Source organism: Myotis lucifugus, unplaced genomic scaffold (assembly GCF_000147115.1).
Source record: "Myotis lucifugus unplaced genomic scaffold, Myoluc2.0 scaffold_90, whole genome shotgun sequence".
In the NCBI taxonomy this organism is placed as follows: Eukaryota; Metazoa; Chordata; class Mammalia; order Chiroptera; family Vespertilionidae; genus Myotis; species Myotis lucifugus.
This window is the reverse complement of record NW_005871138.1, coordinates 2,197,989-2,221,529: the sequence shown is the minus strand read 5'-3', so window position 1 is coordinate 2,221,529 and position 23,541 is coordinate 2,197,989. Positions and strand designations below refer to the sequence as shown.

General features: G+C 47.1%; 1 protein-coding gene across 10 annotated transcripts in view; it reads right to left on the bottom strand.

Annotated features, from left to right (window-relative positions):
* Window positions 1–23,541, bottom strand: part of ZMYND8 (zinc finger MYND-type containing 8) — a 111,638-nt gene that overhangs the window by 86,783 nt on the left and 1,314 nt on the right. For 6 of the 10 annotated variants that reach the window (XM_023756175.1, XM_023756174.1, XM_023756177.1 and 3 more), the window contains exon 2: window positions 15,315–15,385. In XM_023756175.1, coding sequence (XP_023611943.1) covers window positions 15,315–15,385 — 71 coding nt within the window. Of the gene's footprint in view, window positions 1–15,314; window positions 15,386–23,294; window positions 23,364–23,541 lie in introns of all 10 variants that reach the window. The other 4 variants (XM_023756170.1, XM_023756169.1, XM_023756172.1 and 1 more) reach the window with 1 other exon arrangement.

Genomic DNA, 23,541 nt, shown 5'->3' with positions numbered 1-23,541 from the left:
CACCTGGCAGCCTGACTTCAGATTTCAAAGAGAAGAAAACAATGGGACCAGTCAGTCACTGAGCAACTAACAGACATCTGGGCTACCTTGGGAACTGTCTGGAAGGTCCCTGCCCCTGTGGGAGGCAGCCAGAAACAAATAATGGTAATAATAGGTACCTTTTGTTGACCACTTACCTGTGAGGCACTGTTCTAAATACAATGATCAATTTACTTACTCCTCACCAGGCCAGGACTAAGTACCCCCATTTTATTGATGAGAAAACTGAGGCCAAGGGGAAAACAAACCCATGATGAAGTGGCTAATAAATAGAGGATGAATATAGGCATATAGAATATAAGGCACTGATGACACATGGACAACAAGCAGAGCAGGAGAATTATTAAGAATTGGTGAATACATACTGGGGGAGAAGGGATAGCCAGGAAAATATTTTCTATTTCCTTCTCAAACTGGGCTCATGGGATTCACAGATATTGTTTCTTTCCTAAAACACTACTTTAGGAATCCTCCCAAAAATCCATGAGGTAGGAATGGCCCTTTTGGATGCATTTGATAGGTGAGACTCAGACAGGCAAAGCTGGCATGCCGCAGGTCAAAGCAGCACGCTTCCCTGGGGTTGTGAGCCACCTTGTAACCCTCCATCACTAAGGCATGCTTGGTGCTGGTCGCTGTTCAGTGTGTGGGCTCTGGAGCCTCACCACGAGGTTGGAACCCAAGCCCCACCACCTGCCAGCCGTGTGAACTTTAGCAAGTTACTCAGCTTCTCAATGCCTCAGTCAATTCAGCTGTGAGTGTTAGAATACTCCTAAAAGGGTTGTTCGGATTAAATGAGACAATACATGCAGAGTGAGCAGCCTCTGGCACAAAGCACCACCAGTTATTACCAATACTATTCCCCTGTGGGGGAAGGAGGAGCCAGGGCGGAGGAAAAAACAGTAACCCAGAAATTTCAAAGCCCTTTCCCCGAATCTTTTTGTATCTTCACCTTGATTTACACCAGCCTCGCTCTTTCCAGCCTGTTTCTGGAAAAGGTTCCCTGATGAGAATCACAAACTTGTTAAGCCCTCTCAGGCAGGCACAGGCTCAACCAAACCAGGTTCTAAAGCCCTTTATGGCTCAGGATTTCACCCAGATCAAAGCAGACAGGTCCAGGTGGCCCACAGCCCCAGCGCCAGACTGAACTTCGCCCCCAGGGCTCCTCCAAAGGCACTCTCCTCCCTACTTAAGAGGCTCGGAACGCCTGGGATGGAGCTGACCTCAGAATCCCGGTCACCTGCAAAATGCATTGAGAATGCCAAACCCTGCAGGGTTAGGATGAAAGCAATGCCTACGTGGTCCCTGGCACAAGACGAGTGCTCTGCAAGGGGTGTTCCTTCCCTGCCCAACATCACTTCTGCCTGTTCAAATTCAGTCCAACCTTCACAGCTGCCACCTTGATTCAAGCTCCCTGCCCCTCTGTAGCAGCCTTCTTCAAAACTACAGATAAGCAGTCCCTGCCCTGACCAGTGTGTCCAATGGTTAGAGCACCGGCTCACACCACCCCCCCAAGGGTCACGGGTTCGATTCCAATGTCAAGGGCACATATCTGAGTTGCAGTTCACTCCCCACCCTCCAGTCAGGGAGCCTGTGGGAGGCAACCAGTTAATGTGTCTCTCCCGCATCACACATCAATGTTTCTCTCCCTCTCTCTCTCTCTCTCTCTCTCTCCCCCCCTTCTCTTCCCTCCTACCCTTCCACTCTCTCTGAAAAGCAATGGGGGAGGGAATATCCTCAGGTGAGGATTAACAAAAGATAAGCAGTCCCCTACGTAAAACCCTCCAAGAGACTTAGACACCCAACCTTTTATTAAGACCGACAGTGCCCCCAGGGATCTGGCCCTGCTCACCCCTTCTCTCCATTCACTCACCCCTACACATAATGGCCTCAAACAGCTAAACTCATCTGCACTTGCTAGCCCTTCCATCTAGAATGGCTTACGCCTCATTTTCCCAGTTAGCAACTAACGCTTTTGGCTCAAACGTCACCTCCCCAGAAAAACCTTCCCCTGGCCACCCAGCCTCCACCCACTTTATTGTATCATCTTTTTTGTTCCTTCGCTGCAGTCTTCTCTAGCTGGAAATGTTCGAAAACTGTGTTCTTTTCTGCTGGTTCACTTGTGTATAGCATCGCCTTCAGAATGTACGCTTGATCTCAGTTCTTCTCTCCTTGCTGGGGCCCAGGGCCTGGCTCAGGGCCCGGCTCAGACGTGCCCCCCAAATGCACATCTGACCAGCTACAAGCAGGAGAGGTTAACAAAGCTTCGAGGTGTGCCGAGCAGACCTGACTCACAGGAAACTCCCGTTTTCCTTCCCCGGTCTAAGAATTTCTCGCAGCAAAGCCAGAAGGCAGGAGGGTTGTGAAGTCAACAGGGAAGATTACTCTAAAGGCAGCCTAGCCATTTCAGGGTCCGAAAGAAACTAGAGCAGGAAATGCCCTTTCCACAGGTACTCAGCCTTTCTTGTTTCTTGCCTAAAAGAGCCCATTTCTCCCAAAGTAGGGAATAAAGTAAGAATTTATGTCGTGAACGTGATGGGCCTATGCAGCTAATAAACACAATTACTGAGAACCAAAGGGAGAAAACTCAGGTGTTTTCAGGCCGCCCATTTCCTAGCTCTCTCCATTCTTCCTGGGGAGGGCTATTGTTTAAGATCACTTAGTGTTTAAAAAAGGAATGACTTTCTCTGGGGAAAACACTCTATCTCATGCTCCACACTGGGAGACCCCCCACTGTGCTGGCACTTTAACCAAATTTTTTAGTCCTGATTCTTTGCCCCTTTTCTTATCAGACCCTTTTAAGTCTGAAGACCTCTTTTCAACGCCTCCCTTAATCCCTGAGATGAGTCTAGATTCGAAAGATTCCTATTTGTCAACAACTCTCACCAACTAGTGTATCTGGCCCCAACCCAAGAAATACAGTGGGGCCTTGACTTACGAGTTTAATTTGTTCCGTGACGGAGCTCATAACTCAAATGACTCGTATGTCAAATCATAAAGTGAACAAGTGAGACACGTGATGCTGGGCTGATGTTGTGGCGTTCACTGTGACGTTCGCTGCACCAACTAGCGATGGGGTATCTGAAGCTGGCTCGTAACCCGAATTTTAGCTCGCAACTCAAAGCAAAAAATCAGCTGAGAGAGACGGCTCGTATCTCAAAAATCAAAAAACTCGTTAGTTGGGACACTCGTAAGTCAAGGCCCCACTGTAACAACCTAGTTGGAAAGACAGTCGAGATTAGTATGTGGGAATAGAAAGTCAGCCTTTGCCGAAACCCGTTTGGCTCAGGTGATAGAGCGTCGGCCTGCGGACTCAAGGGTCCCAGGTTCGATTCCGGTCAAGGGCATGTACCTGGGTTGCGGGCACATCCCTGGTGGGGGATGCGCAGGAGGCGGCTGATCGATGTTTCTCTCTCATCGATGTTTCTGACTCTCTATCTCTGTAACAACCTGGTTGGAAAGACGGTCGAGATTAGTATGTGGGAATAGAAAGTCAGCCTTTGCCGAAACCGGTTTGGCTCAGGTGATAGAGCGTCGGCCTGCGGACTGAAGGGTCCCAGGTTCGATTCCGGTCAAGGGCATGTATCTGGGTTGCGGGCACATCCCCGGTGGGGGTGTGCAGGAGGCGGCTGATTGATGTTTCTCTCTCATCGATGTTTCTGACTCTCTATCTCTCTCCCTTCCTCTCTGTAAAAAATCAATAAAATATATTTTTTTTAAAAAAAGAAAGTCAGCCTTACTCAGAACAGGACCCTAGTGATAGCTGACGAGATGGTCCAGTGGTCAAGGGAAGCGATCACCAGGAAGGATTCAGTCCAGGACAATGATTTTCAACCTTCTTCACCTCATGGCACACATAAACTAATCACTAAAATTCTGCAGCACACCAAAAAATATATTTTGGGCCAATCTGACCAAAAAATAGGTGTCATTTTGATTCATTCACACTGGACAGCTATTGTTGTATTGACAGTTGCCGTGGGTTTGTTTGTTTTGTGTGTTTTTTATTTGACAATCTAAGGCAGTGGTTCTCAACCTTGGCTGCACATTAGAATCACCTAGGAATCTTTTTTAAATCCTGATTTCTGGGCCTCATCCTCTGGAAATTCTGTTTCTTTGTTATGGGGTGGGGCCACAACATTAGTAACAGGATTTTAAAAAGATTCCCAGGTGATTCTAATGTGCAGCCAAGGTTGAGAACCACTGGCCTAGAAGATCGATTTCCAGCTTCTTTTAAACAAGTAAACAAAGGAATCAGAAGATCCAGCCACACAGACCCCCATTTCCACATGGAATAATCCTGGCAAAATTCCCCTTTGCCAGGGTCTCTATTATTCTTAACTCCCAGATAATTAAATCTAATCCTAAAAATCTCTCATATATAAATACATATATATTATATATATACAGATATATTTTATTGATTTCAGAGAGGAAGGGAGAGAGAGAGAGAGAAACATCAATGATGAGAGAGAATCATTGAGCGGCTGCCTCCTGCACGCCCCGCACTGGGGAATCAAGCCCACAACTCGGGCACGTGCCCTTGACTGAAATCGAACCTGGGACCCTTCACTCTGCAGACGATACTCTATCTCGGGTGAGGATTTTAAAAAACAACAACATTTATTGAGCAGCTACTATAACATCACCAGACCCCTGTTTGTCAAAGAAGGGAGAGACCTGGTCCCCAAATCAGTCCAGGTGAGGAGACACACAGGTAAATTAATTTTACAACAAAGTGTTTTGAAGGCTGGGGAGAGGGCAAACCAGCATATCCTGTGGTATTTTCCTCCAGCCAGTGCCAAGATGCCAAAGGGCCTGACAGAAAGGCAGTTCAAGCGGGGCCTTGGTAAGAAATCCAACTTGGGAAGACAAGATTAGAGCCATGTTTTCTTTGCAGAACTTTTCAAAACAGAGCAGACTCAAGAGATGAAGCAAAATTCAGACTCCAACACAATACTCCTTTACTGAGCGTGTTCCATGCTAGGCCAGTCCCTGGCTAACTCAGTATCTTCACCTATAGCATCCAGCTCGGCACTCACAACAAATCCATAAATGCATTAAAGTAATTAAAGCTTTCCATGATGATGGCAGGGTTCTCTGTGCTGCCTAAGGCTGCAGCCTCCAGGCACATATGGCTACGGAGCACCTAAAACATGGCTAGTGAGACTGAGGAACGAATTTTTTATTTTAATTAATGTAAATTTAAGCAGCCACATACAGCTCCTGGCTAGTTGATTGGAGAGTGTAGCTGAGGAAGCTCAATATTTAACAGACAATGAAGCAAGCCTGGCAAGGGAGCAGGCCACTGCAGAAACCTCCACCCATCCTGAATGCCTCAAGGGCACAATGATTTGATGCCTAGCAACGCAATATGGACTTGACATTGATTCCTCCTTTAGCCGAGCCTGGAGATTCACACACCTTTAGCATGCATAAGAATATCTGATCAGAGCTGATGAGTGTACATTCATGGGCAATTTAAGGGACTTTCCAGGGTGATTTTGACTCTGGAAGGTAAAGGATTCCACTGTAGGAGGTATAAATGAAGGCTCAGAAAGAGGGGGGGCCTGAGAAGGTGAGGGGAAGGCAGTCCTCAGGGAGAGCAGTCTGAAGCTGCAAGGCTGTGACTGGGCGAGGAGCAGGGCCCTGGCCACCACAGGACCAACACACGGCCACAGGGGAGGGGCAGCAGGTTCCGCAGGGCCTTCATCTCCACTCCAGACCTCGGTCTTTAGGAGCCACTGGAAACATAAAGCAGGAGAACAGGATAATCCGACTGTGTTTTGGAAAGAGCCTACCAGAAGTGGCATTAATACCTCGGGAAGGAAAGAGATCAGAGGGAAGGGCGCCATTTCAGACAGTACCATGTCCCCAGGGAAAAAGAAAGACAGGCCACCAATCGTTTCTGAGAGAGCAAACATTTGAGCTTCGGTAATTATTCCCAGGCACGGGTTATGCTGGAAAACAAAGCCATCTTCTCTAGAAAGGCTTGTATACTTCCTTCTCCAGGAAAAAGATTCTATCCATCTGGTAGACAAAGTCAAGTCGTTCACTCATTCATGAAAAATCAGTATTTGCTGTGCACCAACCAGAACAGGCACAGTGGTGGTAGAAAAGGCACAGGGAAAAATAAGATGAGCAAAAAAAGGCAGGACCCACCCGCATTTGCAGCCTTACAATCAACGTGGGTGGAAGGTTAGAAGAAAAGAGAGAGGCCTATCTCCCAGGCATGCACAAAGGCCCCATGGCCAGAGATGGCTCTTTTGAGAATCTGGAAGGTCCATGTGGCTAGAACAGATGAAAAGGGGAACATAGAGAGGGGAAGCTGGAAAGGTGGGCAGAGACCAGCCAGGAGGATTTTAGCATTTTGATCTTCACCCTAAAATCAAGAAAAAAGCACTTTAGAGTTTAAAGTAAGAGGTACTAGCCAGAAGAAATGTCCTCTCAGAAAGACTGGGAGGCTGGGATGGATGGAGATGGTGAGACCAGCTAAAAGATTGGTGATAGCACAAAGAAGAGTGACATCTAGGATATAATATTCTAAGTAAGTGACACAGAAAGACAAAAGGACAGAAGAATAGGGGATAAGTCCCATATCCACAGACCCAGCCAGTGGCAGAGTGCTGGGGTATTTCATTGTGACGGAGGAGCAAGTGTTTTAGGGGGACCAGGAGGATAAGCTGGGAGGTGAAATCAGTAGACATGTTGCGTTTGAGACATCCATGAACAATAGGTAGGCAGGGCAGGTGGGCAGCTGGCCCTCTGCATCATAACTTGGGAAAAATCTAAATTGGAAATAAGAAAAAGTTGTGAGTCATAAAGCTACAGATGTGGGCAAGATCCCCCAGGGGAAAAACATGCTGGGAGAGATGAGGACAGGACCACGCTTTCAGCAACTCCAACATCTACAGGCTGGAGAGAACGGAAGGTGCCAGGGAAAACAGGAAGAAAACCAGGACCACGGAGGCAGAAAAAGCCAAAGGAAGAGACGGTTCCCAGGAAAAGAAGGGTCAGCAGTGTCCAATGCCTCTATGACAGTGGTTCTCAACCTGTGGGTCGCGACCCCTTTGGCGGTCGAACGACCCTTTCACAGGGGTCGCCTAAGACCATCCTGCATATCAGATATTTACATGACGATTCATAACAGTAGCAACATTACAGTTATGAAGTAGCAACGAAAATAATTTTATGGTTGGGTCACAACATGAGGAACTGTATTTAAAGGGCCAGAAGGTTGAGAACCACTGTGAGATCCCAGAGGACGAGTACTGAACATCTGCCCCAGAAAGGGCAACATGGGGTCTGCGAGAAGCCTCAACAACTGCTAATAGGGAGGGACTGGGAAGAAGCCCCAAAATGCAGCTGGAAGAGGAAAAAAAAGATACACTTCTTATCAAACTAAGGTTGAAAACAGTCCGTTTTAGTGAATAGCAGGAGTCACATCTATAATAATAAAAGGGCAATATGCTTATTAGACCAGACGTCTTCCAGACGCCATTCTGAACATCCTTCCTGACCAAGCTGGGGCCAGAGGGGAGCCAGCCCAGGTCCCGGGTGCTGGAAGGAAGCGGGTGCTGGCAGCCAGGGGAAGGAAGGCCTACTCTTGCACGAATTTTCGTGCATCGGGCCTCTAGTAAACACATCACGTGGGTCAGGCTTCAAAAATGAGGCAAGCACAGGCTCTGCACAAGTGAACCACAGAGCTACGCTGCACAGATGGTGCCGACCAGGCTCTGAGAACACATCCACAGTGGATGCTCTGCTGGCCAAGGGAAGGTAGAGACTTGGAAAGCCATTATCTGCCGTCTTCAGAGTTCCGGGCATTTCAGACCTTGTTGGGAGAGGAACAATCTGGTAGTTATCTAACGCACAAATAAATTCTTTCCATTGCACAGCACACGCATGGCACTTCTTGGGCTGTAGGAGATGTAGACGAGCCAAAATAGAGTTAAAAATACCGATGCTCTTTTTTTTTTTTTTAAGAAAAATTCTCAGCACTTCTGCATTGCACTGTGATTTAAGAGTGTTTATGGTTATATTTTCTTAAAGAGTTTCCTTGAAAAAAAAAAAAAACACGACAGAAGGTCTCTAGCTCATCTCCATCCTCATAAACAATCCCTTTGTGAAACAGTCTTAATTTACATACAACAGTGAGAACGAGGCTCCTGTACTAATTAAGGTCTGGGACTGGTTAGCAAATTGCTATAATTGCATATTCTCCAGCATCCTGTCTCAGAAAACATACCCATACCCAGGCAAAGCTCAGCAAGAATGATACTGTTCAAGATTTTAATATCTTGGGCTTCCGCTGCATCTGTGCATGGTTTCCAAGTGGCTCATTCCCTTGTGCGGGTGACATTACACAGACATTTAAAAAAAAAAAAAGTTTCAGCTTTGGCAGCCTAGCATCCGCACACCACAATCATTACCGCAAAATGCACACATGGCAGGATCAAGACGCAAGCAGCCCAAACAGGGACGCCTTTGTATGGAGACGTGAACTCACAGGGTCCATCATTTTTCAGATTTCAAGTCCCCAGCCTTTGAGGGGCTTGTTCGGACTCATGCACGCGGTGACCAATCTCGCGCAGAGAATGCAAACTGACAACCCTCGGCCACTCCTGAACCAGAGATGTGTTCTGTTGGGTTCATGCATCGTCTTTCAGAAAATGGGCCGCACGGACCATATTTCCATCAGGCGTTTTTACAGAAAAATATCCCAGTGGCAACACCCAGTGAGTCACATTCCTGCTGGTCAGGGATGGATCAGCTGCAGGCACCCTCCCCCTTCGGTGCAGACACTCTGCTATTCACCAAAGCCTCCAGAAATCCTAGATGCCAGCTACACTCACTGGCCCCTGCACACACCAACTTGGAACCCTTGGGACAAAGCTCATGACCAAGTCCAAAGGTTTAAATTCAAAGGTAAAACCTGATCCCAGTTCTCCACTAAGCCACTTCATTCGTCCCTGAGTCTCAGTTTCCCTAACTGTAAAATGGGACTAACAACACACCCATATCATCACGTGATCATGAGAATCAAATGAAGTAATCTGCATAAAATACCTGGCCCCTAATAAGCACTCGGAAAACATTCACACGGCAAACACACTTGACATCTAGACGGTACTCCGATGTATGCCTGAGCATCTTCCGCAGATCACTGCCCTCAGACACAAATGTCAACCTGACATCTTGAAAGCTCGATAGCTTGATCTCCTGAGAACTCAAAACGCTCGGTAAATGCCAAGGCTGGCGCAGCAACAACGACCGGCTTGGAAATTACTCAGTTCATAAGTGAGTACGTGTCCGGGGGAAGAGGGTGTCCCAACTAAAATTTGGTCAGAGAACCTGAAAGGTCATATGGACCAGATGTAGTAATAGGATGTGAGAATTTGGAGCCAATTATTGTCAGCATTTCTAAGTTTTCCCAAGTAATACTGTTGCCAGTTTCCCAAGATGCCTGAGTAGTCACTTCATCTTCTGTTAAGGAATTATCTCTTCCCGGATGTGGGCAATTCTGGTGTCCAGACACCAGCCCTTCCCTGGCCAAAGTGCAGGCACATGACACTCTCCCTGGGGACTTTGCCCTGTCGCTCCCGAGGAGGCTGTACACAGTGCCACTCCCCAGAGCAGTCCCAGACCTCCAGCCTTCCCATCGACCCCATGAGCCTACTGACCACCTTCCTCTTCCCCTTCCTCTCCAGTTAACCAGCGGCGTCCGCTGCTCACAACCAAAGAACCCAACAGGGATGGAGTCGTGTAGGACTGGAGCAGGGAATTCCCAAACCACGAGAAAAACGGGCTGCAGGATGAAGTGTGTATTCACTGAGCCCAGATCGCCACGCCTCGGATTTGGGAATGATTAGGACTGAGAGATAAGACTTCATCCCATCAGCCTTTGCAAACCTCACATTTTGACCATGATGACTTCAGCGCTCAGAACCCCAGCAACCCAGGCTCATAATCATCACTCCGGGCCTGTGTGTAAGCAATTTCCTTGCCTGACCCAAGAGGCTCTGTCAGGAAGGTTCCCTAGACACAGAGGCTGCCCCTGGATGACGGGAGCTCAGTTCCACACAAAGAAAGCCATCCAAGGCAGCCGCTGGGGAGAGAAAGGTCCCCCTCGAAACCAGGTGACCCCTTCTCCTGTTCACAAACTCCCCACTAGAACAGGGGCCCCAGACGCCCTGGGAGAAGCAGTCCAAACAGCTGCAGACCATCTTTCTCCAATGCCTCGGAGGCCCACAGGCTAAGAAGCTGGCCTGAGCCGGGTCACCCTACCCAATTCTTCGTTACCTGGGCACAGCTTCCGGATTCACCTCCAAGCCCTCCTCCTGGAGGCTGTAAGTGGAGGCAGTTGTAGAATGTGGTACGTAGGATCTCTACCTAATAGGCTTACCAATGCAAACTCATGCCAATTCATGCCCGTTCTAACCATGGCTAACATTTCTGAGCGCCCACCAAGTCCCAGGCACCATTCTGAGCACTATGTGTGAGCAAATTTAATCTTCACCAAAACCCTCTATCTTCATCATCCCCACGTATACGGGGAAAGTGGGTCACAAAGAATAACCTAACGAGGCAGGGCACAAGCTAGCAGGTGAACCCAAGGAGCCTGGCTCTAAAAGCGAGGATTTTCTATGTCTTCATGCCGTCCTGCGTCTCGAATGGAAGGGAGGGGTCGAACAAGGGGGCCTAGGACATGAGGAGCAAAGGAGCCTACATCTTAGCAGAGAAGACCACCAACAAACAAATAAATAAGAATTACGCCCTGACCGGTTTGGCTCAGTAGATAGAGCGTCGACCTGCGGACTGAAGGGTCCCAGGTTCGATTCTGGTCAAGGGCATGTACCTTGGTTGCAGGCACATCCCCAGTAGGGGTGTGCAGGAGGCAGCTGATCAATGTTTCTCTCTCATTAATGTTTCTAACTCTCTATTCCTCTCTGTAAAAAAAAATCAATACATATTAAAAAAAACAGAATTACAAGGTCATGGACAAGGGAGATGAAGAAAAAATCAGGAGTGATTTTGAGGAACCTTCTGGAATGCCGCAAATATTCAATTATCTTGCTCTGGGTTGTGGTCCCATGAGTGCACATGTACTGGAAGTTCATCCAGCTGTACACCGAAGATTTAAAATGTACCAGGAAACAGTAAACAAATGGCAGATGGTGGAATGCTACAGATATGGGGAGAAGGCTGGAGTGATCCATGCGGTAATGGATCAGAATTGGAGACAAGTGTATGAACCCATTTAATTTGACATAAAGGAGAAATGCCTATAGATATGTGTATATAGATGGGCTAGGAACCCTTTTCCTTGCTGTCCGCTGAGAGGACGTAGGAGCAAAGACTCATCAGTAGCAAGGAGCACACTGAGCACTCGGATCCTGGTTTCTAATGCTTTTCTCCAATAAACGGAAGCAGGATTCCTTGGGCAAATGACCAATGCTAGGGCTGTGACAGAGAATACGCAAGATGAGCCTAAAGCATCTTGTAGTGGCAGGAAGTAAGAAAGTGTTCAATTAATCAATCAATCAGTCAACCACCCAATGATGTCAAAGGGATACTGAAATGCTCCCAATGGCCAAAACTGAAGTAATTTGAGCAACAAAGTAAATTAGTATAGGACTGTATAACCCAAAGTAGAAAATAATTGAGTCCATGATGATATAAATAAGTGATTGAATAAAGAAATGGGAAAAAGAGACAAATCTCCCATACAGAAGAATTCCAAGTAATTTATGTAGATATTCTGGCCTTAAGGAGGAGGAATATAACTCCCCACTCCATGTGAGCTGGGCATTGTGACTTCCTTCTAAAGCATACAGTGTGGAAGGAGAGAAAACTGACAAGCACCACCTGAGCATCTGTGGTCAAGGTCAACATAATCCGTTTATAACGTGTGCCCTTAATATGATGTGATGAAATGGCACTTTATTCTGTGGTCTTCTTCCCCAAAACCCCATTATTCCAGTCCACTCCAGTCCAATATGAAAAAAAAACATGAGATAAATCCCAGTTGAGTGACACCGTACAAAATACCTGACGAGTATTCCTCAACACTCTCACGGTCATCAAAAACAAAAACTGAGAAGTTGTTAGAGCCAAGACAAGTCGAAGAAGACGTGTAACTAAATATAATGTTGTATCCTATGTGGAATCCTGGGACAGAAAAGGGACTTTAGCCCTAGCCAGCATTGCTCAGTGGTTAGAGCACCAGCCCGCACACCGAAAGGTCTTGGGTTCAATTCTTGGTCAAGGGTATGTACCTGGGTTGTAGGCCAGGGCGCATGCATGAGGCAACCAATCGTTCTCTCTCTCTCTCTCTCTCTCTCTCTTCCTCTCTCCTCCCTCCCTCCCTTCCAAAATCAATGGAAAAAATATCCTCTGGGGGGGATTAACAGGGGGAAAAAAAGAAAGAAAAGAAAAGGAAAGAAAAGGGAGGGGAGGGGAGGGGAGGGGAGGGGAGGGGAGGGGAGGAGGGAGAGAGGGAGGGAGAGAGAGAGAGAGAGAGAGAGAGAGAAAGGAAGGAAGGAAGGAAGGAAGGGAGGGAGGGAGGGAGGGAGGGAGGGAGGGAGGGAGGGAGAAAGAAAGAAAAAGAAAAGGGACCTTAATGGAAAAACTAAGGAAATCTGAATAAACCATGGACTTTAGTTGGTAATAACATCCATATCGATGGGTTTCTTGTGACAAATGAAACATACTAATGCATGAGGTTAATAATAGGAAAACTGGGGGGGGGGGCGTTTGATATGAGAATACTCTGCACTGTTTTCACAACTTATCTGGAAATCTAAAATTAGAAGTTTGTTACTAAAAGTAACAGAAAATGATGAACCGGCTCCTGTGGACTGCTGGCCACTCAAGGCCTCTCTAAGGAGATGGCGTCGGAGATGAATCTGAGATGAGAAACAGGCAGCAGGACCCAGGGCACCATGTTCCCAGCAAAGGGCACAGCACACACGGGGCCCGGAGGAGAAAACAGAGGGGAAAGGGGCCCGGACGCTCAAGTGGAGTCAAGGGGAGGAAGGGGAGGAGGTAAACAGAATGTCACAAGGTGAACAAGCCCGCCGGGGGAGGGAGGGCGGCCCGGGGAGGGAGGGCATAGTGGCCTCAGACTGGAGCCTCAGGGCACTGGGAGGTCAGTGGAAGGACTCAGCAAGATGGGACAGATCTGACCCATGCTTTTTTGACCGCCCTAGCTGTTATAGGAGGAGGGCTGGAGTGGGGTAGATAAGAAAGAGGGACAGTGGTCACCCCACAGTGGTCACCCTTCATGTAGCAGTCAGAGGAAGATGCCACCTGGTGAAGAGCTAGGATGTCTAGGGAGGTGGAAGAAGAGAGGTCTCCACACTTACGGGAAAGGGAATAGGGTGCTCCACCCTGTTCTCAATAGGGGAAGGGGGTGTACTGACCAAAGCAGGCCTCCCCGCCCCCGACCCGGGACAGTGACAATCCCCGCCTTTGACTCTCTTGGAGAAGCCTCCACAGCGGGGCTCCAGGAAGGAAGCACCTCCTTGGAGTCAGAGCCTCGCTCAGGTCTGCCACTTACTGCCTGGGAGATGTTGCCATTTAGGGCCTCCGTTTCCTCATCTGCAAAATGGCAACAACACCTCGGTCAATGGGGATTGGAGGGATTCAGTAAGAGAAAGCTCCTGGTCCAAGCACAGCCTTCAAAATACTCTGAGTTTTCTTTCTTTCTTTTTTTTTTTTTTTTTTAGCAAAGGTGGAAATTTATTGAATAGATACAGACTCCCACGTGGGGAGAGGGAAGAGTCCCACAGAATGAACTCCCACGTAGGGAGGGGGAAAGGGTCCCTCTGAGTATTCTTTCTACAGGAGAAGGCCAAGGTGGGAGGAATTTTAGAATCTAACCTAACACCTCATTTTACAGAGAAGAAAACGGAGGCACAGAGACAGAAGGTGTCCAAGCCCCACAGGAAACTGAACAGCAAGAGACCCCCATCTCCAGCTTCCTTTCTCTGGGTTCTCCCTGCACCCTCTGACCCACTCCCTCAATCGCTGTCTCACAACACCCCTTCAGGAAGGTTCTTTCCTTGCTCAAAACTCCCCCACTGATGGCCCCCATGGGCTGGATGGGGACTGTGATGAAAGATGAAGCGCCCACTGACTGGGCCCACCCTGCCAACCTCTCGCAGTTATTCTCTCCCTTCCCCCGCCCCCCAGGCACAGACCACCCACGTGGGCAGCCTGGCCTTCCAACAGGAGGTGCCTCCCGCCTCCTCTCTGGACCATGCCAGTCCTCCATCTGTCAGGCCAGACCCAGCGACAGCCAGCCTCCATACCCAGGTCCCAGCCATGGCGCTAGGACCCCTATCTCTGCCCAAAATGACAAGCTTATAAAAATCCTCAAAAACCTTTGTTATTGCAGCCGCATTTAGGGAGCCACTTTTGTGTGGCTCTCTAGCTAGCGAGATGGGAGTCTTTCTGGGTGAGTCTGTCAACAACCCTCTCCCCGGCCCTTCTGGCCTCCCCGGTGCCTCACAGCACCAGGCTGAGTGCTAGAGCAGGCACTCAGCGCCTCGTCAAAGGAGTAACGACAGTGTGGTACAGCCATTAAGTTTAGAGATGAGCATTTTCATCAACCAAAGATATGAAAAATACTCCAGTCGCTCATTTTCAAAAGCACCCTGGAGGCAAAAGTGAACAACTGCTTCCCTTTTGGGGAAGCCTCATGAAATCTCACACACACCGAACAAAAAGTCCCCATCCCTCAATTAGAAGTTGGAGGAGTCTAACATACAGGTTTCTGTTATTAGGAAACGTCAACTGTGTTTGCTCTCATTTGCTAAATTTTGTCCTAAATGCAAATACCGGCCCCCGAAATTCCAGAAAGTCCTGCATTTTCTCCCACTTCCGTGATTCCAAACGGGTCACGTTTATTAACATAAGGAACCTCGCAGCAGCTGGAGATGGCTCGCTTCCAGAACGTACTTTATTTAAATTCTGGTTCCTGAAAGTCACCCTGCAGAGAGGCAGCCAGCCACCCTTAGTCAAGATAGAAAACGTGTGCTCATGGACAACCCCCGACAGGTCGGTCTACCTGCACAGACACGCAAGGGAAAGAAAAGCAGAAAGAGATTTCTCCATAAATTAGGTTCATCCATCTAAGGTCTCACAGCTCAAAATCGGAGGCGCGTTGTTGCAGCCTCGGTTCATAGAGCCACACTTGGCTGCACCACAACAAGAAAGAGAAATTCCAATTTCCTCCTCTGATCTGGAATAGATAATACGAGATTTTTACTCACCTTTGGATCGAGTGGAGATATCCATGCCCTCTACCACCTCCTGTTCTGTTTTGATTTCCTCCTCGGCCAAGCTGAAACAGAGCAAATTATGTTCAGGTTTAGGTAGACTGAGAACTTGCCCAATGGGGGCAGCTAGCTATTTAGAAGTCCTAACGACAAACCCAACTTTAAGGCAATCCCCCATCCTTATGGAGGGATGGGGGCGGGGGGAAGAAACCCACACCTGATTGCAAACAAAGGGTAATGCCTCCTAAAGGAGTATTTTTAAGACACCGGGTCGTCCTTCCTTTAAGTCAAATTACTACTCCAGTTATCGTGCTGGTGGGGGATGCAAAGAGCATTTTTTTAGATACACAATTACAATCTGCCCCCATGGGCCAATGAGCACCCAGCCTTGGAGTAAACAAGTGTCTCACTGTTAACACCGGATTCAGGTAGGAGGGGGTTTGCAGGGTATGCAGAGTTCTGATGCCTGAATTCTGTAAGGCAAACAGCATTTCTCAGACCTCCCTGCTGCATCTTACAATTTCAAGAAGGGGCAGGAACAGGGGAAAAATGTACAGAATTGCAAAGTAGAAAAATCTGCCGGGGCTAGAAGCAAAAAGCCTTGTCTGGAAACATTCAAGCCACCAGCATTTACCCCAGGCACTAGGATCAGGGGTCTCCACACTCCCATCCCCCACCCCCAGGGATGTGTCCTCTGGGCAGCAGGCATGGCTTAGAGAAAGCAATGGCCCTCTTTTGAGCTGTGACTAATTATTCCCCACCACTAAAGTGGAAGGAGGAAGGATTCTTTGAAAGAGAGGCTGAGAGATGGGGGTTGGGGAGAGACGCGAGAAAGCAGGCCCCCTTTGCTGGGAAGGTCCACCAGAATCTTCTCTCTTTCTCTTCGGGAACTCGCACTGAATAGAGTACAAACCATTTTGTATCTTACACACACACACACACACACACACACACCCCCCTAAATCAAGCCGTGAAAGTCTGCTTAAATAGGTGCAAACGGTGAGGTACGAAGAACTTCAACATTCTGGGGCTGACAGTGAAGTGGTAAGAATCTTAACAGCCCTGGCCAGTGTTGCTCAGTGGTTAGAGTGTCGGTCCCAGCACCAAAGGGTCGCAGGTTCCCAGTCAAGAGCACATATCTAGGTTGCAGGTTCTATCTGGAGTGTGTGTCGGAGGCAACCAATCAATGTGTCTCTCTCACATCAATGTTTCTCTCTCTCTACCCCCTTCTCCATCTCTTTCCCCCTTTCCCCTTTCCTCCCTCTCTCTTTCTCTCTCTCTCCCTCCACTCCCCCCACCCTTCCACTCTATCTAAAAATCAAATGGGAAAAAATATCCTCAGGTGAAGATTTAACAACAACAAAAAAAGAATCTGAACAATTACTCTAATGCAATTCCACCCGACTATGGTTCAACAAGAAATCGGTGTGTTCCCAATTGCTATGGCTAGAATTTTCCATTGGGAAGACTCAAAGCCAGGACAGAAGGGAGGCCGGGCAGGAGAGGTAGGATGAGAGTGTCGTTCTGTATTCAGGAGTCTGGGACTGTCTGGGACAAAAGAGTCCAAGAAGGCCTGTCACATGGAGGTATGTTTAGGGGAGTTCCACGTTTGTTGGGGGAAGAGTTCATCGAAATGGGAACTGCATAGAAAGGAAGAGATGATAGCTTAGAGTTAAATTGTAAGAACTTGGAGGCCTCAAACTTCCCTAGTGCCAGCACTGAGAAGAAAGGTAGTTTGGTTTTAAATCAGCATATTAACACCTTTCGCTCTCTGATATTGAACCCCGTTAACAATTTCATTTGCACTGCATCTGTAGAGAAAGGCTGTGACACAAATCACCAGAAACAACTGACAGATTGTCACGAACGGTTTTCATCAGAAGAAAGCAGCCTTTTACATTTAAACACATCGCTAACATGCAATAATACAACGGTGATGGTGGAAGGTGATTTTAGCACTAATACCTTCTACTCCAACTTAAGAGGCACACATTCTCAACTCAGAAACACACCCTGCCTGCCCCACACACCGGTTGTCCAAATAGATACTGGTGATGGTTTCTTGCTTGGGGTGACTGGAAATAAATTTTAACAAAAAGCCCCATGCAGCCTTCAGAGCTGGATAGATGGTCCACTTCAAAGGAACAAATAGCCACCTTGATCTTTTCTACCAACTAGAAATGTTTCCCCCTCTAGCATGAAGTATGTGAAATCTTAAACTTCTTGAAACCAATCCCATATTTGGAGTGACAGAGAAAAATGCCAATCTGGGGTCCAACCAAAATGCCTGGTTGTGAAAGAAACAACTTATGCATAACAGAGCCCCAAAAGCCCACTGGAAGGATTTCTGCAGGGATGAAGACATTCAAAGGTATATGGATCATGGAGGAGGGCTGTGTTCAAGAGAACAATGATTTGGCTTGTAACAGCCTAGAGGAGTTGAATACTTTCAGCAGAAATGCTGTTGTGAGGCTAAGAAAATGCAAACTAGTGATGTAGGGGCTATTTGCTGCTGAGTTTAAGATAATCAATTCTGAAGCAGACAAGAGGGGGGGGGGGGAGCTAAGCTGTTTTATCTTTCCAAGTATTGCAAGTGGGCCACCATAATCACCTAACTTTAGCACTAGCACCACCAGCTTTAGCAAGGATTTTGAGCACAACAATTTCAGAAAACCATCTTTTTCACCGATCAGCAAGCCATCATTCCAAAGGGAACCCATACATGCACATGTGTGTGCACACAATGCATACAATAATTTGTGTTTGATTAAAGGAAATTGCAGTGTCTATGCATTAGAGGGGGGTGGGGGTGGGGGAATCATTTACAAAAGCAAAGACCAGAATGCAAAATTAGTCATTTTGCATAGCCACATCTAAAGGGACTTCCTTTTTCTACACCACTGAACTCAGGTTTGCTGTGTTGTTGTCTTTTTTTTTTTTTTCTTTTGGCTTCGTTTTAAATATTAGTATGTTATTAGGGGAAAGCCTATTTATACTACACCAAAAGAGGTGGTGAGAAAAGGTTTGTACCTGTCTGAATGCCCCACAGATCTTGGTCAATTTAGGTTAAGAACTGTTCAGTCATTTGGATTAAACACACACACACACACACACACACACACACACACACATACACAGTCAAATAACCATAATTGTTAAAAAGAAGAGGTGGATGCATCTGCAGAAAGGGCTTTCAACTCTTGTTATTCACACATTAAAGTCTTAGGAAATATCCAGCATCTTTTCTTCCCTATCTGTTAGCTTCCAGCAACCCGGGATTACCTAGGTCAAAAAACAAGGGGACAAGAAGCACTTGTTTCAAACTGACATTACTTTTTTTTTTCTTTTCTTTTAAAACCTGCAGGGAAGGCTGAGGATACCCACATGAGGAAAAGGTAATATTAGCTGAAAATCAAACTACCGTCTCTCCCCCCACAGGAAAATTCACCATCAACTAGTTGTACACAAATGTTACCACCACCACCACTTCTTCCACTCACATTTACCCAAGTCACCTGCCTCTGGATTTTACAAACTGATACATTTCAGACAATTCAAGAAATAACAGTGCCTGCAAATATAACCAAGGGCATGCCAGCCAGTCCCAGAAAGAATAAAAGATTTCTCTCCCAATGCCTGAGCAAGAAAACCTATGCTTCCCTCTTAACCTGCATGCACTTTTAAAAAAGAGCAATTAAAAGTTGCAGATGAACTGCTGCACCTCCAGGATGCTGTAAGCCTTCTGATTATTAATTCTGAGGACTCAAGGCTGGTCCGTAATTCCCAGGCATCCCATCCCCTGAGCACTTCCAAAAGGGAGAGAGAGAAAAATACATATACATATAATTTTAACAGAAAAATGCCTGGATACACAATGCCCAGACCTTTCTTTCCCCCAAGTGTCCCTACTACTTGACTTTTAACCAAGAATATCTAAACCCATCTAGAATATACAACCAGCATGCACAAGACTCTGGCTCTATAGCTGAGGATCACCCCGCAGCAATTCAAAGAATCATGCATCATTCCAAAGGACTTTTCCTTCAGCTTTTTCACTTTCATTCAGAATCCCAAACTGGTCCAGGCTGTAAGAAACAGTTAATCCCCAAGACACAACACCTTCCTCTTCTAGATCACAAAATAACCAACATCAAATTTTAAAAACCATGCTCCCCTAAATCTGCAATTCATTTTGTTTTAATGGAGGGGGGGGGCGGTTAGCAGAGCAGCTTTATATAAGCACTCACCTAAAACGGGCAGAGTCATCGGTAGCTAAGCTATTTATGCAGGATTCTTAAAATGGCGTCTGGCAACACTGCCTCCCTCATTCCTGGGCTGAAGCTAAAATGGTAGCAGTTTGTTCAATAGCTGCAGCTCGTGGTTAGGCAGCCCTGCTACTTTTCAAGCCACCCTCCTAAAGATCAGAACCAGGCAGCGCTCAACCAGAGGGCACCAACAACCCAACGTGTAGAAGCTTAAAAAAAAAAAACCCTGCAATGACAGGGGGGAGTTTGTGAAGTCACAGGTTCCTAAGGAAAACCCTTCCCTTTCAGATCCTGAGCCTGCACCATGAGGCTCTGAGAAGAGGCCCCCTCTGCCCTCGAATTAGGCGGTTGAAGATTAGGAAACAGGCAGGCGTGTGGCAGAAGCTGCGGACAGACAGGTGTCGGTGCAAAACACGCGCACACACACGTTACAAGGGAGCAGCAGGCTGGCGAGGGGAAGGAAGGAAGTCCATTTCCCCTTGTTGGTATATTAAAAGCCAGCTTTGCATCCATACCCAAAAGGAGCTAGGTAAAATGAAAGGGCTTCCAGGACAGCGGGCACCTGAAAAGCCCAGCTAAAGGGCAGCACCCCAGTCCGAGGCCGAGGTAAAATCAAAAGGCTGTGTTGAGCTTGAACACGGCCACCAAATGCCCAGCCGGTCTGAAGACAGCATCAAGGAAAGACAATTGGGAGTCTGCAGGGACACAACAGTAAAATATTCGCTCAGCCAATGCACAGATTAGATTTGGGTCCACCCCCAACAGAGCCCTAAAAATTAACCGCTGGTTTTGCAAAACCCGCTTTCAGAGGCCAAACGAATAGCCTCAGAGTGGATAATGTAATCTACGGTTACAGGTCTGAGCACTGGCCTCAGCGCTGTGGTGCTGGGAGGGGAGAGTTTCAAGGTGACTGCTTTTTCGCTCCAGGGGAGACAGGAGGGCATGGTGCCCAAGGCTGTGCCAGGGCTGGGACGGGCGGTTGGCTCCTCGCCGGCCGGCCGATAGGTGGGTAATCTTGATGAGGAGGGACAGCCTAGCAGCCTGGCTAGCTGCAGGGCTGAAATGGCTCCCGCCAGCTTGTTTATCTGGAAGGAGATTGGGGAGGGGGAAGGGCAGCCATAGCCTAGGCAACCTGAAAAGCCAGGGGTGAATCCTCGTTTTTGCATTTCAGAGCAACACCAGGGCTTCTCGACATATTCCCTTACTAAATCTCTGCTGTGCGGTGGCAAAGGCACTTTTTGAGTGTCTTTCTTTTCAGGGTCAACCAGAGGCAAAGCCAGATCTAGGGCTTCTCAGCTGACAAATGTTTGTTGCCTCTGCTACAAGAGAGAGAAGGGAAAAGGCAAAAGAAACAAAGAGATCACACATTTGAAGTGGTTGGACTCAAAAAACCTACCTCTGCCTTCAGGGTTTTCTGGGTTACTGTCACCCTGGCTTTTTACAGATTGAGTCCTTTCCTCCTCTCCTATTTAAGACCTGAAGCGGTTCGCCACTGTCCTCCCAGGGAAAGAAAAGGGGTTACAAGAAAGAAAGAAAAAGAAAGAAAGAAGGGGGGGGGAGCTATTGTTTTCATCCCTAATTTATAATCCAAGATGCCCCATTGTTTCCTTCTTTCTGACTCAAATCTTTGAGCTAGTAATTACAAAAGTAACTGGATGGGGCTCCAACAGGCTAACCATGTTCATGCCCGGCAATTAGAAAAACTACGTAGAAAGTTTACTGAGTGATTATATATAATTAATTCCTAGTTACACAGGGAACACTGACCATTTTCTGGAGCTAATAAAAGCAGTTGCTCCCCCTCCCCCACGTGAATGCCACTTAATTTCCCAAAGCAGAAAGTGAATCCATCCTGGAGGGTCTTGAAGGGGAAGAAAAGGGAGGGGGAGAGAGGAATCAAAAGGTCCAGTGTGTCTGTGTTTGTTCCTTGCAGCTGTGCATCCTCTTTAGGGACTGAGGAGGCAGAAGGAAAAAGGAAAACAGCCCCCTGTTCTGTCCCTTCCTCTGCAATTTTCAAACGTGGCAGAGAGAACATTCTACCTTGATGTAAAAAAAGGAAGGGGAGGAGGGGGAGAAATGCCTTAGGAATGGAATGCAGGAGACTCTTCCGCTTGGTGGATCTGTTTTTCCTAAAAGGAACAAAGATGGTAGAAATTTCCAGAAGGCCCAGTCTCAGTTCGGCCACTGCAATTGTCAATCTGTAACCTTTCCTCCCAGTCTATTGGTTCAAAAGCTGGAGAGAGGAGCCCCATTGGGCTGCTCTGTGAGCCAGCACTGCTGTGCCTACCTAGTCCTGCTGCAATGCAGACATGTTTACCCCCTAACTGAAACTGGAAAATAATGCTACTTTGAAAGCAACTGACTTGCTACAGACTCATGCTCAGTGGGGGCCACAGGACCCAGGAAAAGTGACTAGCTTGGTCCAGACTGAGAACTTGCTGGGGCTGGCTGCACATCTGAAAACAGATCTTGGCTTCGCAAACCTGTGTGAGCCATTTTTAATGTGAGCTTTTAGAGGACAAATACCTTGCCCTTAGGTTTCCTTCCAGCCCAACAAATACGCCATTATGCAAACACTAGGCACCAAAGCAGGAGTCTTGTGATTAGATATTGCTTCTAGGGAGGCCACACGAACCTCAGTATATAATTTCCATTTTCAGTCAGGAGACAAGAACAAAGAAAATAGCTAAATGTCTGAACTGACTTGTGTGGGGCAGGACAACTGTTCAGTTTTAAGTATATAAAACATCATTAACTCTTGACATTTTACTCTAAGAAGCTGGCCTTCCACAGACTTTTCTTAACTTAGAGTTTGGTACATTTCTCACCATTAAATGAGCCTTTTTTCCCATGGGTGCTAAAAGCTGGACACTAATTTAAAAGGAAAAAAGATTATGGACTCCATCAGGTTGGCATAACACAGCAATTGAATATATTTCCAGCATTTACAGCTATGCGGGATTGGTCTCCAGGCTGGAAATTGATGCACTGAACTTCTAGGGAAATTCTGAAGCTAACGCCAAACAAGAGTCCACTTTTTTTCACTCTGAAGTTCTAACTGCAGCATTAAGAGATCAGGGGAAATGAAAAAAGTAAGAAATAATTCATAAGTAAAGGTAAGCATGCATACAGATGTGTGGGGGTGGGTCAGACTTGGAAGAGGCCAAATCTGTTTAGCAGTGAGTCCTTAATCAAATCAAGTTTGCTGGTGGGTGGGATTTTGTACTCAGTGTTAGTATCTTAAAACCTGAGTACTGACACCACTAACCCCACACACACCACACACACACCCACACCCACACCCACACACCACCACCAGCTCCTGCCCCTCTACTTGCTTAAGGCTCTGTGACTCTTAAGAACAAGCACTTTCTTATATTTCACAAGCAGATCACCTACCCAGACTTCTATCTAATATCCAAACAAACCCAATTAAAGGTCTCCAGGCAAGTCACAATGAACTGCACATGTCTCCCCTGTCTGAGGGTTAACAGGAAGTATAATCTTCCATCCTAGCTGAGGTTCTCAGGAAAAACAGTGCATTCAAACAGTCACCTAAAATCAAGACACTATTTAAAAGCCCCTGTTTGGTTCCTGCTAATGAAAAGCCCTCCACTGCTATAGCCAAGACCCCCTGCTATAAACAGACCCCAAATGTTCGCCAAACTCTTTATACATGGTCACAGAGGAAATGGATCGCTTTACTTACCCAACATGTTCAAGCAACCGTCTCATTTTTCCACAGTTAAGAAGAGAGAACAGGCTGGCAGATTTGGGACTTGATCAAAAAGGAAATTTTTTTTAAAACAGTTACATGGGATTATTAAAAACACACACCACAACAACAACACAACCCAACAACTGAATAGGGAATGCTGTCATGAGCCACAGACGTGATTTTATTTCCTCTGCACTATCACAGGAGGACAGAAGATGATACAATGAGGGGGGGGGGG